Source organism: Anabrus simplex, chromosome 10 (assembly GCF_040414725.1).
Source record: "Anabrus simplex isolate iqAnaSimp1 chromosome 10, ASM4041472v1, whole genome shotgun sequence".
Lineage (NCBI taxonomy): Eukaryota > Metazoa > Arthropoda > Insecta > Orthoptera > Tettigoniidae > Anabrus > Anabrus simplex.
This window is the reverse complement of record NC_090274.1, coordinates 30,727,322-30,741,006: the sequence shown is the minus strand read 5'-3', so window position 1 is coordinate 30,741,006 and position 13,685 is coordinate 30,727,322. Positions and strand designations below refer to the sequence as shown.

The 13,685-nt window shown below is 40.3% G+C and overlaps 1 protein-coding gene across 1 annotated transcript in view; it reads left to right on the top strand.

Annotated features, from left to right (window-relative positions):
* Nucleotides 1–13,685, top strand: part of LOC136881779 (copine-8) — a 45,851-nt gene that overhangs the window by 15,513 nt on the left and 16,653 nt on the right. Inside the window, exons 3-4 of the mRNA XM_067154217.2 lie at nucleotides 6,389–6,530; nucleotides 7,463–7,588. Coding sequence (XP_067010318.2) covers nucleotides 6,389–6,530; nucleotides 7,463–7,588 — 268 coding nt within the window. The remainder of the gene's footprint in view (nucleotides 1–6,388; nucleotides 6,531–7,462; nucleotides 7,589–13,685) is intronic.

Genomic DNA, 13,685 nt, shown 5'->3' with positions numbered 1-13,685 from the left:
TGTGAAGATCAAAAAAGCACAAGTAATCGTCTGGAGTGTTAATTTTGAAGCATTCAAAGTAACACTTAAACTTTCCATGGCCGGAGAAAAACTGAGTGGGAATGAATTCAGGCACTGATGTTTTTCACTGGAGTCGGCTATATATGTCGGGAAAAAAAATTCCCTTATGACTGATCCTTTTGTATTTGATGTCCAGAGATTGTTCCACTGTCTTATTAGATGTGTGTTGATTTGGGATTTTGCATAGCTTGGGAGTGATTTGTTGTAGATGATTTCTATGTTGGATGAGAAGGCTGTTTTTGCGAGGATGTCTGCCTTTTCATTTCCAGGAGAACCGGAGTGTCCTCGGATCCAGGAAAGACGGACGTGGAGGCACTGCTGTGCTCTAGATCTTATAGTAGCAGCTATTGGGTTGACATTGTGTTTGGCATTGATTGTGTTCAATGCAGCCTGCGAGTCACTTAGTATCCTAGCACTACTGCTGTTGTGTTCACACCACTCCACAGCAGACTTGATGGCCCATAGCTCAGCTTGGAATACTGAGCAGCTGGATGACAATTTGTATTGGGCTGAAAACACTTCCCTGTTGTTCTCATAGACAACAAATGCACATCCCACTTTGTCAGATTCAGTGTTATTAGGTGTGTGAGAGCTGTCTGTGTAAATATAGTATTCATGTTTATCAGGTGTTAGAGAAATGAGAGAATGACTGGTTTAGAAGGTTGTTGGTTTCTTTTGCCTGGTAATTTCTTTTGCAAGTGTTGTCTTCATCGATTCAATTACATCTTCTCGAGTGTCTGGAGACGCATGTTCTTCCATGGGAGCAGTAGACACACTCCATTATGGTGTTTGGCCCCCCAACTTTCTTACCAATTGTGTAGGCTTGCTTACACTCAGCATCTTATATTTTGGACTTTTTTTAGACCATTCATTCTTCTTGTTTCTGTTTTTGGCACACTTAAACCTGCTTTAAATTAAGCAAATCTGGAAATTTACACACAAAGTTCATATCTATTCCCCAATTTTTCACTACAGTACCTATTCAAGTTTTATCACAAATATTGTTACAGATATCGGTAGATCCCACATAGATAAAACAAACATCACCTCACAGTACTGTCCACAGTCCTGAATTATACATTTACCTCATGGTATGAGCCCTGATTTCACCACAAAGTCGCTGGTGCGCTTGACAGTCACTGTTGCACCATCTGACCTTGAAAACTATTTGGGTAGACTCTTTAGTCCTTCCTTTTTGAAGTCAGTTTTTACATATATGCTAGCTTGTATAGTTTTGAAATTATTGAAGGAAGTCTGGGGTACATTTTTCTCTGATTTTTTTTACCGAGGGAGCTAGTACTGGAATGAAACTATAGACACATTCTACGTCAAAATCAGTTCCCTATGTTTTGATATACCATCGTCTTTGTATAAGTAGGTTGTCTCCTCTCAGACCTAGTTCTTCTACCCCTGTTACTTTCTAGCATCATAACGTACCAGTCGCGGGCATCGACAGTGTACTAAGTATAAAAATCATGCCCCACAAATATGTTTTGGATAGATGTTTTGGATAGAAATCTTATGGATGAATAGCTTCGGAGAATCAAACCCGGGCATCGAAGTTCCATCCTCTCTGCATTAGTTCCGAGCATTGGCTTCACTTGAGAGCATATGGGTCATGGTTCTGTCCAACGAAAATAAAGTGGGCAAGTAAAATAAATATCTTATATAAGTAATGAAAAGGAACAGACAAGTGACAAATTAGGTCATATATGAAAAGATAGAAACATAAATATTGTGACAGTATCAGTCATGTGAATTCTGAGTTGAGTGTAGTGAGCTGGTCTGGCTCCGCCCACAATGACATCACAGCTGGGCTAATGGCTGCTGCCTGCATGTCCACTCTAGGAAGGAGGAGCTTGTAGCGGGATGTGCCAAACTCCCTTTCGTCTCTCTGCGAGCTTCTAGCAATTAACAAAAATCTTGAGACGATTGGGTGCCAAGAGTTTTCTGGGCTCATCCAGTTTCCGGACTGTTCTGGTACCACTGGTCTCCCTATGTAAGGAGGGCCAGATGCATCTCGGGTGAAAGTGAGTGCTGCTCTGGATAGTGACAGTTCAAGTTGAGGTTCAGCCTGAGTTGAGGAGGCAATCTGTGTGTCGTCTCTGTGAGTGGTCTGTCCGTGGAACCGAGTGTTCATTCTGTCTGTCTGCTGCTGAGGAGTTGAGTCTCTTAGTCCAGCTGCTGTGAAGTGAGCGTTGTGTCTGATGAAGTGGGATCTGCAAGGGACAGTGAACCAAGACTGTTGGAGTGAATGGATAATGTATGTCTTACAGGATTGCGAGACTGTTGTGCGCAGGCTGTGAACTGAGTGGCTGTAATAATGATGGTGAGAATAATGATGCGATTGTTTTTGCTTATTAGTGTCAGTGGGTGTGATTTCTGTTAATCTGTAAGTAATAGTGTGAACAATTAGTATGGCTGAAGTGTGAGAACAGAGAGAGAATTTGTACTTTTCTGGAATTTGTTTTACGTTGCACCGAAACAGATAGGTCTTATGGCGACGATGAGATACGAAAGGGCTAGGAGTGAGAAGCAAGCGTACATGGCCTTAATTTAGGTACAGACACAGCATTTGCCTGGTGTGAAAATGGGAAACCACGGAAAACCATCTTAAGGGCTGCCGACAGTGGGGTTCGAACCCACCATCTGCTGGATGCAAGCTCACAGTTGTGCGCCGCTAACTGCATGACCAATTCGCCCGGTGAATTTATACTTGACACAGCATTCTTCAACTTTAGTTTTCCTTCTTTTTAGACATCTACCAACTTATCAGCCCAGACTTGAAATAGCTACACATATTGGCAGTTCCTTAATCTATGACATTTCTAAATTTTACCACTAATCACCATAGCACCTAAGGATATTCCCTCAGGTCAACTTTTGTCTAACAATATAATGCAGTAAACCATACCTGCCAAAGCTAGTTCTACAGCACGGCTAAAAATTACATTTTTTTGTATAGTCTGAGCATGCTCATAATTTTTGAAGAAACATTTTCTGGTGCACAACAAGCTTAAACTGTTTTAACTAACGAGCGGACATTTTAGGACAGCAACAACTGTGATACAATCTATTAACACATTTTTAAGAGTGCTATTTTAGTCTTCGAAGGTTTGAAACTAGTCCTAGTGTTTTTAATATAAATATAATTGAAATTTAAATTATTGTATTGATCATTTGGAAAATTTAAATTATAGATTAAATTAGGGAATCATCAATATGGACAACATAAAGCTTATATCATATGAAAACAGAGAGAGCGCAAACGAGTGTAATTGTGTGTACTGAGTAGCGTAAGTTGTGGTCATAATGTGCCTGTATAGTTGTGTAAGAATTAGTATTAGTTCATAAATTTTAGAGGTAAACACTTCCAGTTCTGTGTTCATTTATCTGCCTGCTAACACGTTACAATAGGAACACATAATAGGATAGATACAGTAACAAGTCAGCATTGAATTTTTTTTTTTTCAGTCACTACTGATCTTCATTTAGGGCAGTCGCCCAGGTGGCAGATTCCCTATCTGTTGTTTTCTTAGCCTTTTCTTAAATAATCACAAAGAAATTGGAAAATTATTGAACATTTCTCTTGGTAAGTTATTCCAAGTCCGCCTCTGTGGTGTAGTGGTTAGCGTGATTAGCTGCCACCCCCGGAGGTCCGGGTTCGATTCCCGGCTCTGCCACGAAAATTTGAAAAGTGGTACGAGGGCTGGAACGGGGTCCACTCAGCCTCGGGAGGTCAACTGAGTAGAGGTGGGTTCGATTCCCACCTCAGCCATCCTGGAAGTGGTTTTCCGTGGTTTCCCACTTCTCCTCCAGGCGAATGCCGGGATGGTACCTAACATAAGGCCACGGCCGCTTCCTTCCCTCTTCCTTGCCTATCCCTTCCAATCTTCCCATCCCTCCACGAGGCCCCTGTTCAGCATAGCAGGTGAGGCCGCCTGGGCGATGTACTGGTCATTCTCCCCAGTTGTATCCCCGACCAAGAGTCTGAAGCTCCAGGACACTGCCCTTGAGGCGGTAGAGGTGGGATCCCTCGCTGTGTCCGAGGGAAAAGCCGACCCTGGAGGGTAAACAGATGATGATGATGATGATGATGATGATGAAGTTATTCCAATCCCTAACTCTCCTTCCTATAAACAAATATTTGCCCAATTTGTCCTCTTGAATTCCAACTTTATCTTCATATTGTGATCTTTCCTGCTTTTAAAGACACCATCCAAACTTATTCGTCTACTGATGTCCTCCCACGCCATCTCTCCACCGACAGCTCGGAACATACCGCTTACAATACCAATATAAATGATCCGTCATTGGACATTATAAATTTTCCAGCTAACTCATTCTTGGTTGCCAGCGTTTCGCCCTCGTGTGCTAGGGTGGGCTCATCAGTTGGTACCTAGCACACCTACCAATACGCTGGCTAGTGCATACCGTCCAATGACGGACCATTTATATTGGTATTATAAATTTACTCATTCAGGACAAATATTTCAGATTCCCTGTGGGAATCAACATCTATGTCATCTGATGGCCAAGCAGGCATCAATTTTTGATAATGAGACAAAGTCTCTTAGTGCATTGGCACTGCCGGTGGCTCCAGTTAGCCTACGCAGTGGCCTCCACGGTATGCACTAGCCAGCGTATTGGTAGGTGTGCTAGGTACCAACTGATGAGCCCACCCTAGCACACGAGGGCGAAACGCTGGCAACCAAGAATGAGTTAGCTGGAAAATTTATAATGTCCAATGACGGACCATTTATATTGGTATTATAAATTTACTCATTCAGGACAAATATTTCAGATTCCCTATGGGAATCAACATCTATGTCAACATACCGCTTAATCGAGCAGCTCGTCTCCTTTCTCCCAAGTCTTCCTAGCCCAAACTTTGCAACATTTTTGTAACGCTACTCTTTTGTCAGAAATCACCCAGAACAAATCGAGTTGCTTTTCTTTGGATTTTTTCCAGTTCTTGAATCAAGTAATCCTGGTGAGGGTCCCATACACTGGAACCATACTCTAGTTGGGGTCTTACCAGGAACTTATATGCCCTCTCCTTTACATCCTTACAATAACCCCTAAATACCCTGATAACCATGTGCAGAGATCTGTACCCTTTATTAACAATCATATTTATGTGATTACCGCAATGAAGGTCTTTTCTTATATTAACACCTAGGTACTTACAATGATCCCCAAAAGGAACTTTCAGCCCATCAACACAGTAATTAAAACTGAGAGGACATTTCCTATTTGTGAAACTCACAACCTGACTTTTAACCCTGTTTATCATCATACCATTGCCTACTGTCCATCTCACAACATTATCGAGGTCACCCTGCAGCCGCTCACAATCTTGTAACTTATTTATTACTCTGTACAAAATAACATCATCTGCAAACAGCACTATCTCTGATTCCACTTCTTTACACATATCATTGATATATATAAGAAAACGTAAAGGTCCAATAATACTGCCTTGGGGAATTCCCCTCTTAATTATTACAGGGTCAGATAAAGCTTCACCTACTCTGATTCTCTGAGTTCTATTTTCTAGAAATATAGCCACCCATTCAGTCACTCTTTTCTTCTAGTCCAATAGCACTCATTTTTGCCAGTAGTCTTCCATGGTCTACCCTATCAAATGCCTTAGATAGGTCAATCGCGATACAGTCCATTTGGCCTCCTGAATCCAGGATATCTGCAATATCTTGCTGAAATCCTACAAGCTGAGCTTCAGTGGAATAACCTTTCCTAAACCCAAACTTCCTTCTGTTAAACCAGTTATTAATTTTGCAAACATGTCTAATATAATCAGAAAGAATGCTTTCCCAAAGCTTACATGCAATGCATGTCAGACTGACTGGCCTGTAATTTTCAGCTTTATGTCTATCACCCTTTCCTTTATACATAGGGGCTACTATAGCAACTTTCCATTTATTTGGTATAGCTCCTTCAACCAAACTTCTACTCAGTTCCTATACTCCTCATTGTCGGATCAATCTGTGGTACAGTTGCGTGCAATGTAGAGTTCTTTACATCTGTGTGTGTGTGTGTGTGTGTGTGTGTGTGTGTGTGTGTGTGTGTGTGTGTGTGTGTGCGTGTGTGCGTGCGTGCGTGCGTGCGTGTGTGTGTGTGTGTGTGTGTGTGTGTGTGTGGTTTTTTTTATTTTTATTTTTTTTTCAAATAATTAAGATTCTGGCACTTTAATGTCTGTTAAAACGAACAGTTGTTGAGGGGATATTAAATGTGCCAAGTGTCATTATACTGAAAAGAACCTCTGAATATTGTTGACTAATGTTATTGTTTTCAATTTTTTTTGCAGGAACCTTGTTGATGCAGATGTTTTTTCCAAATCTGATCCAATGTGTGTGACATACCTCAAATCGTATCTGCAGGCAGACTGGCAAGAGATCAGTCGGACAGAGACTATTATGAACACACTAAATCCAAACTTTGCCAAAAAGGTGAGTTTCTTTCCTTGATGTAAGGTTTTTTTAAATACTCTCATAACTATGATAATCTCACACACTTCATGAGTCTAATTGTAAACCTTCCTGTGGATATTTTCTTTTGAAATCAAGATTCATCTCGAGTGATGAAGTATGACTAGCCTCTATAACTCCTTCTAAATGGCTTTCTAAACCCCATTTAGTAACATGAGGCTAAAGCATTTCAGTTTCAAAACTCGTATATACAATATTTTGATATTGTGATTTGAAATATCTGTAGAAACATGTTTTCTTTTTGCTTTACGTCGCACCGACACAGATAGGTCTTATGACGACAACGGGATAGGAAAGGCCTAGGAATGGGAAAGAAGCGGCCGTGGCCTTAATTAAGGTACAGCCCCAATATTTGCCTGGTGTGAAGATGGGAAACCACGGAAAACCATTTTCAGGGCTGCCGACAGTGGGGTTCGAACGTACTATCTCCCGAATACTGGATACCGGTCACACTTAAGCGACTGAAGCTATAGAGTTCGGTTACGAAACATCAGTATTCAAAGAGATATTCTGTTAAGGCAATTTAAACACACTAAATCAGGGAGAATGTTATTTCCAACAATGTGAAATGTTATTTTCCTCTCTTGCAAAATTCACTGAAATTTAAACATTAGGGTCACAATGTACTGTATATCAAGTAAAGAATATTTAAGAATAACTTAAATATTATATTTAAGTTGTCCGCCTATTCAATACATATATAATTTATGAATCTAGTACATATTTCTTCCCCTAAGGGTCATCATCAGCTAGAATAAATTAGGGTTTTGATTTCAGTCTGATCTTCCATTCCCTACTTGGATGCAAGAGGAAAACTTCCTATGTAATTCCATATCTCATTTCTTTTATATATTGTTCATTGACTAATGATTTTATTTGTTTTAATTTTATAGATTCACCTTCAATACTGGTTTGAGGAGCAGCAGGCGCTGAAGTTTTCTGTCTACGACATCGATAACGAGAGTGCTGACCTGGAACAGCATGACTTCCTAGGATGCTGTGAGTGTACTTTGGGACAGGTAAATGTATTTTATTTTTTCAAATAATTAAGATTCTTTTTAGTCGCACGAGAGCAGGGTACTTTACCAGTGCTAGCCTAACACTCAGTGATTTGCCTAACATCTGAGATCATCGGCCCAGTTTATGAGTAACATTATTAATTATACAGAGTGTATCAGAACTACATACTGACAAAAAAAATCAGGGATGCTGTTCGTGCTATGTTAAAAATGATGGTGGAATCGGATTGGCGAAGAAAATTTTTTTTCTTTTCAAGAAAATAATTTTGCTTTGTTACTTCCGGTCGCACAATTCAAATTGACGAACTCGCCGTATTTGCTATGCCAAAGCACAGGCTACTGCCGTACTTCAGGGAAAAGAAGGGAAGGGAGGGAAATGTGATAACGTTCCGCGTGTATGCACAAGTTTCCTTGTTCGACTCGCACAGCATTGTCCTTGCCTCTTACAGGCAATTTCCACAGTTTGTTTTATTAAACAGCTGTAATTGTACACACTGTAATTAAAACACACTTGTCAGTCAGGGAATGCACCAGATCGTTTCTCTTCTCGTCTGTTGGTCGCAGTAACGTTCTTTATTATTTAACATGCTCGAAGATGCAATGCTGCTGCCCCACAATTGTGTATTCCTTCACTCACAACATTGTAAGTGGAATAAAATACTGAACGAAGCAAACAATATGCCCCTTCCTACTTCGATGTGTAGTTCACACCTGTGTAGTAGCAACAAGTTGGTACAACTGTTGATAAACTTAACCATAATAGGTTAATATGGTTGTTTGATCCGAATTGACTTGCACTCTTTACTGAATTGACATCACTGATGAAGGGAATGGATGACTTCCTGAAACATGTATGGTAAAATAGTTTTTTTTTCATTATAAGGTGTATTGACAAGGCAGATTCAAGTAAAACTATTTTAAATAGTTCTGTAATAGATTAAGTTGGTAAAAATTCATCTTCTCTTTCTACAGGGTTTGCATAGTAGTCAAATTATGCAGAACAAAGTGTACACTGCCTACTGGGGCTGGGAAATGATTATGCAAAATGAACCAAGCATTACCTCTGTCTCCTGCCCTGCCCCTGCCCCTTGCCCTGCCCAGCAAGATGGAATATCTTAATAATTGATAAAACTACAGTTATTAACAACCTACTAGAAGAATCGGTTTTAGCCCTAACAACAACCAGATCTACAGAGTTCATCTATGCTGATGATACATTCGCTGTGAGACATCTTTTGTACAGTTTAGGTACTAGTGCTGTTGTTGTGATTGTGGAAGTGGTTTTTCTGAGAATTCATGCTAGGAACGAGATTTGCATCAAGAAATGTTATATAATATGATGTGTGTGTATGACACAGTTGTTGGCTTAAGATAATAAAGGTTTAGAAATTTCATATCGGTCAGTCATGCTATCGATTCACATCAGATACCATTTCCATTCAGTTGGCAGTGTTTCTGGAACCAAGGTAGCTCCCTCCTTACTCCTCACCCCTGTAAAACGACGTATCCCTACAATTTCGCGGAGTGTAATAGACTGTACTGCGCTGTGTGTTCTTTCCTTGGAAGCATTAAACCTGTACAGTCTCATCTTTGATGCTTATCAGATGGCTGCAGAAGGCGGACTTTAATGTGTAGTTTTGTGTTTTGTCTATTCTGTGTGCTCACCATAATCATCATCATCATCATCCTTTCCCCTTATCCACCTACTACTGGGTTGGGGCATTTGTGGCACTTCTCCACCTTCCTGTCTCTTTCCACAGTTCCTCTTCCATCATTTTGTCCCAGCTCAGGTTTCTTCTTCTTGCTCTCTTTCCCTCGAACTTCATCTCCATCATCTGTTTTGGTATTCTTTTCTCCTCCATCCTCTTTCCATATCCAAACCATCTTAGTTTGTTCCTATTGATTCTCTCGTTTAGGTTTTCCATTTTGTCCTCCTTTCTCTTATCTTTGCTTCTCTTTCTTGCTTTCCTTATCATTCCTGTCATACTTCTGAGGTATTTCATTTCACTGGCCTGAATTCTACTCTCCTCCCTACTTGTCATTGTTTAGGTTTCAGCTGCTTACGTCAATATGGGTGCATAATACATTTTGTACATTATCTCTTTACACTTCCTTTAGAACATATGTCCATACATCACGCAGCTGAAGGACAAGGGAGATCTTGGCTGGGTTTGGCGAAGTTTATGTTCCTGTCGTACCGGGCGAGTTGGTCGTGCAATTAGAGGCGCGCGGCTGTGAGCTTGCATCTGGGAGATAGTGAGTTCGAATCTTACTGTCGGCAGCCCTGAAGATGGTTTTCTGTGGTTTCCCATTTTCACACCGGACAAATACTGGGGCTGTACCTTAATAAAGGCCATGGCTGCTTCCTTCCAACTCCTAGGCCTTTCCTCTCCCATCGTCACCATAAGACCTATCTGAGTCGGTGCGATGTAAACCCACTAGCAAAAAAGAAGATAGTTCCTGTCACTTAATATCTTCATGTCTGCGGCGTTCTTGTTTGAAGTGTTGAACTGAGGCACAGACACTTTGCCGCCAAAGTAAACGGTCCTTGGCAAGTGTTTCCCAGGTTTGTGGGTTTATTTCTGCCACCTTGGAAGTTTGTATAAGTTGGTCTTTGAAACATCTCAGGGGGGCATCCCGTGGTCTTGAACCCGAGCTAAGTTCACCATAGAGGATCTGGCACGGTAGTCTGGTGTCATTCATACGGCGCATATGTCCTGCCCATCTGAGGCGATGGCCAATGACCAATGTTTCTACACTCTTAGCACATGCTTTCTCAAGAACTTCACCATACAATTAAATAAATACATTTATATATTCTGTATGCTTATAACTGGTGTTTGAAAACAGGAATGCTAAAATCTTGGAAATTAAAGCCCCTTCAAGAGAATTTCCATATAGATGTTGATTTTATACACATGTAGATTAATGTTCCAAAAGCTTGACAGTATCTGTGTCTGCCACAGTATGGATTCCCCATGTGAGTGTAACATGAAACAGAAACAAATATTGTAAGTTCAAGATTGGCACTCTTTCAGAGCTTCCGTGTAGACTTATTAGGCCTTGAGATCTGACAGTGTGTTTAAATTCTTAGCAGACAATCTTTTTATTGAACATTGACAATGCCTATAAAATTATCATCATAATTGTCGTCATCATCATCATCATCATCATCATCATCATCATCATCATCATACACTAAAGGCTAAGCCTTGTCACTACAACCATTCTCCTCTCAGTTCTGCTGTTCTCTACACTTCCTTGCGGTCTTTACATCCCAGTCCGGCTCCAAGGCTAAATGGTTAGCATGTTGGCCTTTGGTCACAGGGGTCCCGGGTTCGATTCCCGGCAGGGTCGGGAATTTTAACCTTAATTGGTTAATTTCGCTGGCACGGGGGGGGTGGGTGTATGTGTCGTCTTCATCATCATTTCATCTTCGTCACGACGCGCGGGTGCCTTCGGGCATCAAATCAAAAGACCTGCATCTGGCGAGCCGAACTTGTCCTCGGACACTCCCATCACTGAAAGCCATACTCCATTTCATTTACATCCCAACAAATTTCTTGCATCCTCGAAGTATGTCTTCCTTGGTCTTCCTCTTCCTTTCTTTCCTAGTATTTTTCCTTCAAAGACGTTCACTAGAAAGTCTTTACATCTCAGGATATGACCTACAAGTTTTATCTTCCTTCTTTCCATATCCTTTATCAGTCTCCATTGCTCATTGATTTCCTTTAGATCATCTTGATTTTTTTCTTTTTTTTTTCAGTCCAGCATATCCTCATCACTTTCCTCCAAATCCACATTTCAGTTGCTTCCAGTGAATCTCTTTACTTTTTTCTAATATTCCAGCTCTCCCAACTGTAAAGTAGTACACTCCAGACAAAGGACTTTACAAAAGCCTTTCTTGTTTCTAAACTTATATGTGTATTTGTTAAAAGACTTCTATTATTTTGAAAGGCCTGTTTAGTAAGAGCTTATCTTCTTTTGATTTCCTTGGTGTATCTATAGTCTTCAGTTATAACGCTTCCTAAGTGACAGAAATGTTGCACTTGTTCTATTTTGGAATTTCCTATTCTTATTGTACCGGAGGTACATCCGCCCGATACATTTATATTAAGCGCTTTGGAGAATGCCATGTGATATATGAAGTTTGCAACAACTAATACAAGAAGTTTGGACATTCCTCTACAGATGTCGCTACTATAAACTTATGTTATGCCCTCTGGTTTGAAGATTGACTATTAAAATTGTAGAGTAACTTTGCATGTTAAGCTTTACTAAACTGAATTGTTTATTCTTTGTTTTTGGTGTGTTAAAGTTTACAACACTTCTGTCTCTTCCCACTAACTTAAGATGTTGGTCAATAGAAATTTTTATATACCGGTATTTATTTTTCATCCATCAAAATTTTCTGGTCAGAATTGGGGCTGTATCAGGCCTTAGCCCAGAGTTTTCTGGAACTTCCCCACGGCTGTAAAAGCTGGCACATTTTCGGACCAGGTTGTCTTATTGATCGCTCCAGTTTACAATGTGTGTTTATAAAGGAGACAGGGGCACCTTGTCCATCTTTGAGAGGTCCACCAGCTCAAGGTAATGGCAGATCCTGATTAAAATCTTATAGTCTTTCAAAACTAGCCCTAGGGGAAGTTTCCAGATCTTTAGTAATGTAACTTTTCTTTTCTCCAGTGTAAATTTCAAACCTTAAATGTAAACTTCATACTAGTCGAAAGAACTCATCCAAAATCAGGGAATAGAGAGTGAGGTACCCTCTCATATTCCCTCTCAACTTGGTTTTGAGGTGACTATGGCTTTGTAACTTTTTCTATCTTGTAATTTCTGGAATGTAAATATGTTTCTCCATCTAGTCACCTCGGTAGTATAGACTTAGCCTCTGTAACGTCAGGCCATAAGCCCAAGTAGGGTTTTACGCATTCAATTGTAAATTTTTAGGAGTGCAAGAGTTCGCCTCCTTACCATTTAGGTTTTTGTGCCAGTTATTTAACTTTTTTTTTTTTTTTTTTTCCAAAAGCCCTGTAGAATGAGAACTTGTTACCCATGTTTAACTCCATGTTAAAGGTATCAGACTGTTGATCATTTTTTTAAGACAGTGAATACTGTTTGATTTTGTTAAATGTAGGTTGTGCCTTTGATAGGCCGGGGAAGTGTGAATTGTCAAAAACAGATTCTTAAGTGTAAAGGTTGAATAGTGCATTTGGAAGCCTGGAATGCCATTATGTTTGGAGTGTAGTCTCCCAGATAATTGATAGAGCGAAGATGTTTGTACTATTGGTGTAAAAGAAATGGGAGATCCGTCTCCTTGACTGTTTGTTGAAAGGAGTCGCAGTGCTCATGGAGAATTTATAATTGGGGAGCTTCAAGCTCAAAGTTGTTAATGGATTATTATTCGATTTTCTAAAATTGTTATTCAATCTTATGAACTTCTGTACCTGAATTGTAAAGTTTAGACTTTGAAAAGAAACCCAAAAGATAGCAGAGAAAGAAATATAGTTCTGACTTTAAAGTGTTAAATTACCGGGTGAGTTGGCCGTGCGCGTAGAGGCATGCGGCTGTGAGCTTGCATCCGGGAGATCGTGGGTTCGAATCCCACTGTCGGCAGCCCTGAAGATGGTTTTCCGTGGTTTCCCATTTTCACACCAGGCAAATGCTGGGGCTGTACCTTAATTAAGGCCACGGCCGCTTCCTTCCAACTCCTAGGCCTTTCCTATCCCATCGTCGCCGTAAGACCTATCTGTGTCGGTGCGACGTAAAGCCCGTAGCAAAAAAAAAGAAAAAGTGTTAAATTAATCTTCTGACTGTCTTATATCCACCCATTCATGGCCGCACCTTCTTTCACCTCTGTAAACCACGGTATCCCCGTAACACTTATGTTTTTTATTAACTTCCCTGGCATCTTTCCTCACAACTAAAATTTTTGTTTTCTTATTATTGATTTTAAGTTTGTAATGTTTCAATGTATCACGCAGAACTGTCAACATTCTATTTTAATTCCTTCTCAGAGTCTGCTACTGTGGAAATGTCATCAGCAAATCTAATACTGTGGATTCTTTTCCCTTTTGTCTTTATTCCTTTAAAACAC